The 5,220-nt window shown below is 38.9% G+C and overlaps 1 protein-coding gene across 1 annotated transcript; it reads left to right on the forward strand.

Moving 5' to 3' along the window:
• The first annotated feature begins 513 nt into the window (after positions 1 to 513).
• Positions 514 to 4,718, forward strand: LOC115180893 (OX-2 membrane glycoprotein-like). The gene is made up of 5 exons (XM_029743043.1): positions 514 to 859; positions 1,027 to 1,368; positions 2,372 to 2,707; positions 3,336 to 3,434; positions 3,655 to 4,718. Exons 1-5 carry the CDS (start codon positions 820 to 822, stop codon positions 3,717 to 3,719), a joined length of 882 nt encoding a protein of 293 aa, XP_029598903.1. The 5' UTR covers positions 514 to 819; the 3' UTR covers positions 3,720 to 4,718.
• The last annotated feature ends 502 nt before the right edge of the window (positions 4,719 to 5,220 follow it).

A 5,220-nucleotide genomic window follows, 5' to 3' on the forward strand; every position in this document is an offset into this window, starting at 1 on the left:
CCACATGCAACCACTCCAGCCCAGGACCTCCACATTCAGTTTCTTCACCTGAGGGATCGTTTGAGACCAGCCACCCGGATAGCTGATGAAACAGAGGAGTATTTCTGTCTGTAATAAAGCCCTTATGTGGGGAAAAACTCATTCTGAATGGCATGGGCCTGGCTGCCATTGGGTGGGTTTATGCCCTCCCAGGCCCACCCATGGCTGCACCCCTGCCCAGTCAATCCATAGATTAGGGCCTAATAAATTTACTTCAATTGACTGATTTCCTTATATTAACTGAAACACAGTAAAATAATAAAATTGTTGCATGTTGAGTTTATTTCTGTTCGGTATAGTTTCTGGGGGTGCAGCATAAGCAGCCAATTTGTTTGGAACTATCTGTAGTTGTAGTAGCCTGTTGATGCCTTTGATGTGATGGCCTCTAAATTGGAGTTTAGTTTGGCACAGAGCCTGTGAACAAAAATAATGTTACGTCAACAAACTATAGCTAAATAGATTTCCCATTTCATTTTTTTTGCTATGACGTCATTAAGGTTCAGCCTACTGTGAGCCACAGAAAATACAAGAACTAACAGTTCCTTCTTCCTTGTCATTTAATTTACAGTAGATGTCACGTTGTAATTGGCTACGACCGGGAACCACTGGGGAACTAGGCTACTCTCAAGGCTTCCCGCATCAACAATTTAAGGGCTTTCCAAAAACATTCTTTCACTTTCGGTGAATCTGACTCACTTCACGTGCAACTAACGAAGCAATATATTATATATGATTCAACGTGAGAAACCATGAGCTTTAGTCAACATTCACCAGCTGAGAATGAAGACTTTTCTCATTCTCTTATGCTTGCTCTCTGAAGGTAAATTGTTTTCCATGGCTTCTGACTTGGGGTTGACTCTGCTCATATAAAATGAGATATGTTAAGTAAACAACATTTACCAAGTTTGACAGGTAATTGATTATTTTGTATGTAGGCTAAACTTGTTTCATTTATTTACCTGTAAACTTGCCTTCTTCCTTTTGTAGCGGTCTCTGTCAACGTCGTAGCTAGAGGAGACACCAGGGTTGACTTCAATGCCGACGCATCATATACCTGCACCCATGCGGACTCGACAGGTGTGCTGCAAGTCACCTGGCAGAGGCTGTTCAAAGACGACTCGGTGGAGAATCTGGCCACCTACAGCAAGCGGTTTGGAGCTCAAATCATAGACCCGCACCGAGGCAAGGTGGTTTTCACGGAGGCATCTCTCAACTCGACGTCCATTACGGTGAAGAATGTAACATGGTCGGACGAAGCCTGCTATATTTGCTCCTTCAATGTTTACCCGAGTGGTTCAAGACGCAAGCAGACTTGTCTTTCCGTTCAAGGTATTTAATGCACTGAATAACAACAGTTTTAGGACTTACCTCTATTGTTCTCTATTCAGTTGAAGTTATATTTTAATGTAAGTGATATTGTAACTCAAAATAATAATCGTAAATCAGCACAGGTACAAGCACGCCTGGTGAACTAATTATCCAGCCTGGAATAGACCTAGTTGAATCAGGTGTGCTGGTACTGGAATAGAAGTGAAAGTCACTGGGGGTTTCCTCTTATCGAGCATTCATAAAGACTTCATAAGCAATACCTTCAGTACATTCGGAAAGTATTCAGACCCCATGACTCTGCACATTTTGTTACGTTACAGCCTTATTCTAAAATGGATTACATTTTCAATAAAACAAATGTGATATTGAAGTAATTTTTTATGATTGCAAGAATGTGTAAACATGTTTTTGCTTTGTCATTATGGGGTATTGTGTGTAGATTGATGAACTTTTTTTATTTACTCCGTTTAAGAATACATTTTAGAAAAAGGGAAGCAGTCTGAATACTTTACGAATGCACTGTAGATGCTTCACTAATACATTTATAAGCAAAACCAATACAGGTAATATAAAGGTCCTTACATCTGGTGCTTCGCCAAATATAGAATAATCCTTTAGTCACCCTTTTTACAGCAGGACATTTGCTAAGGCATGATATCTGAATAATACAGTATGGGAGGTGTAAAGGTTTATTAGGGGTTTATTAGGAGAATAGAAACACTATGCTTTAGAACACCAGAAATCTGCAATTATAAATCACCATATTGGCATTGTTACATCACTGGCAGGATTTAAAAAATGTCTGAATCCCAAAACTTTCAGAAAGACCATGAACTCTGCATGCATTTATAAGGAAAATTGGCTGGTGTCAAACCATATATGAAAACATGATAGATAGTTTTTTAAGCTCTTCTTAATTGATATGTCTGGTAAAATAAAGGTAAAATAAGCAATATAAATAAACTCAACATGATCTAATATTCTCTGTTTCATCTATTCAAAGGTGTATCTGAAGTGAGAGCCACAATGCAAAAAGTCCCCAGCACTGAATCTAAAGCAGACATGGAAGTTGTGGTCAGCTGCTCTGCCACGGGTAAACCAGCACCTTGGATCCAATGGAACATTTCTGCAGCAGCACCCATAAAGACACCTAACAACTGGACTGTCATTAACAAAGACCAAACTGTCACAGCCATTAGCAACATCACCCTCCAACTGTTGCCAGGTTCAGGGGGATACGTGGACTGTATCGTAAACAATGGGATGAGGACACAGAGACACGAGCGGGTCCTGCTTCCTATTCTCCCTGGAGAGAGTGGAGAGAGGGAGGTTGAAGAGGGTACGTAATGTTGACCTATTATATACTTCTAAACCATACTATTTTAGCATGTCAGATTAGTCCAACTTGAAAACAACTATGAGAAAACATCATCCCTAGCTCTATAAATAGCATGCCAAATTCATGATGTTAATAGTTAACATTTACATTTGGATACATGAATTTGGCGTTCTATTTACAGGCTACATCATCCCCAGGGACATGATGTGAAAGCCTTGTGACCAGCATCATCGTGCAATAGTGCAACATTCTGTTTCCTGTGAACAGAACGCAGCGATTTCAGGCTGGTTCCAAAAGGCTAATGTTGTGATGCTATTAGTGCTGTTAGTAATCTTATCTCACCTGTTGGGTTTAATGTTGACTACCATGGCAAAGCATCACGAGTCACTCCCTTTTAAAATCACACTGTAGTCAAGTGCTGTGTTGAGTTCTGGGTAGTTTCCAGATCCTCAGGGAAGCTACATGATGGATGATATGATTGGATAGATGGGACAGAACATGATGTCAACATGTTATTCAAACTGAATGCATTAAAAAGGAAGGATGTAAAATTACTCGTCTTTCTCTTCTGAGTAAATGCTGTCTCTCCAAACACATGCTTAGTGGAATTTCATGTTTCACCTTCCAGATGACAAGAGGACATCCCCGTGGGCTGTTGCCATTCCAGTATTCCTAATCATTTCCCTTTTAGTCATCTTTGGCTGTGTCGAGCTTCAAAAGAAAAAAGGTGAGTCCGTACAAGATTATCTGTAATATGTAATATCTTTATTTTAATATTCTTAGTAAGACAAATGGAATGAATTGAGTCATCAACTCTATATATGGTTCTGACTTTTATCAAATAAACTGTGAGCAACGCATGTCTTGGAGCTCAGGAATGTTTATGGAGAACGTCCTTTTAGATTCACTGTAGTACAGTATAGTAACCTTCACATTCTATCTGGCAGGTTGCAGGCAAGCAGTGTTGACAACCACAGCAGACGAGCAGGACCCTCTTAGGAGCATTGTGTAAACATCTGTCTGTTGCTGACCGTGCTTATATGCACTGTAGCTGACAGCTGTTTTTGTTGAGGACTGGAGCACCTGTTGTTACTGAGCCTGGATGTTGAACCTTGTTGAGTCATTCTTACGCAGTCATAAATAAGCTAATTATCACATGCATTATATAAGCCATGATATGGTTAATGCTGTTTAGAGGTACTGAAATGGCACTTTTAGGTTTGAGAGATTGATGGCCTCTTGTAGGGGAGTGTTGTGATATGAGGTAGGTTACCTGTTGCCTGGCTACCCAAACTCCTTGCTCCGGCCAAACGTTACGCCACGCCCAAGGACGTTCGTTTCTTCTTCGCAATGAGTCTGGATTTGAGTACAACGCCCATCATGCCCCTCGTCACCTCCAACAACTTCAATAATAACCCTAACCCTGTTCAGACTAAAGTATGTAGTGAACGACAAAGCAGCAGGAAGAATTTAGTTTGAGTCGTCAGGCTAGGTTACCTCATCTATTAGGACAGCACCACCTACTGTTTGAATGTACTTTATTATAACATACACCAAGTAGAATAGATGTATCTATTTATTTTATCTTCTAAATAACCTAGTAATTTATTTCAACCCATTTCAATATGATTGCACTTTTGTTCAAGTTAAGTTTACAGTGTATTGTTATTATAAACCTATGGACCTACAGGTAGTTTTGTTATTCTTCATGTTATGTCAGTGTAATGTGTGAATGTATTTGAGCTCTAGAATGTAATGATGATAATGTTTGCTCTTTGATTGTTTGATATATCCTCATGTTTGAGTTCCTATTGTTATTTGTTTAGATCATGGATGTTGCTTGTTGTGTTTGACCCCACTTGATTTGACACTGTTTATAAATCAGGCTATTATTCTCACTTGATCTGTACAATGTTTTCAGTTGATTAAGATTCAAAAGCATTCTTTAAATGGATTTATGGATTATGTTACCCTTTTTTGATATTAAACTATTCGCTGTATTTAAAAAAAACTGCCCATTGTCACCTTGTTTACAGTAACATCACCATTTAAAATCAGGGAAAGGTTCTTATAGCTCTGTTTACAGTAATATCACGACTTAAAATCAGGGGTAGGTTCTTACAGCTCTGTTTACATTAACATCACCATTTAAGATCTGGAGTAGGTTGTTATAGCTCCTCCTTGTTTACAGTAATATCACCATATCGATAGGTTGTTATAGCTCCTCCTTGTTTACAGTAATATCACTATTTAAAATAAGGGGTAGGTTGTTATAGCTCCTCCTTGTTTACAGTAATATCACCATTTAAAATCATCGATAGGTTGTTATAGCACTGTTTATAGTAACATCACCATTTTAAACAAGGGGTAGGTTGTTATAGCTCCTCCTTGTTTACAGTAATATCACCATTTTAAATAAGGGGTAGGTTGTTATAGCTCCTCCTTGTTTATAGTAACATCACCATTTTAAATAAGGGGTAGGTTGTTATAGCTCCTCCTTGTTTATAGTAACA

The sequence above is a fragment of the Salmo trutta genome, unplaced genomic scaffold (assembly GCF_901001165.1).
Source record: "Salmo trutta unplaced genomic scaffold, fSalTru1.1, whole genome shotgun sequence".
Taxonomy (NCBI): Eukaryota; Metazoa; Chordata; class Actinopteri; order Salmoniformes; family Salmonidae; genus Salmo; species Salmo trutta.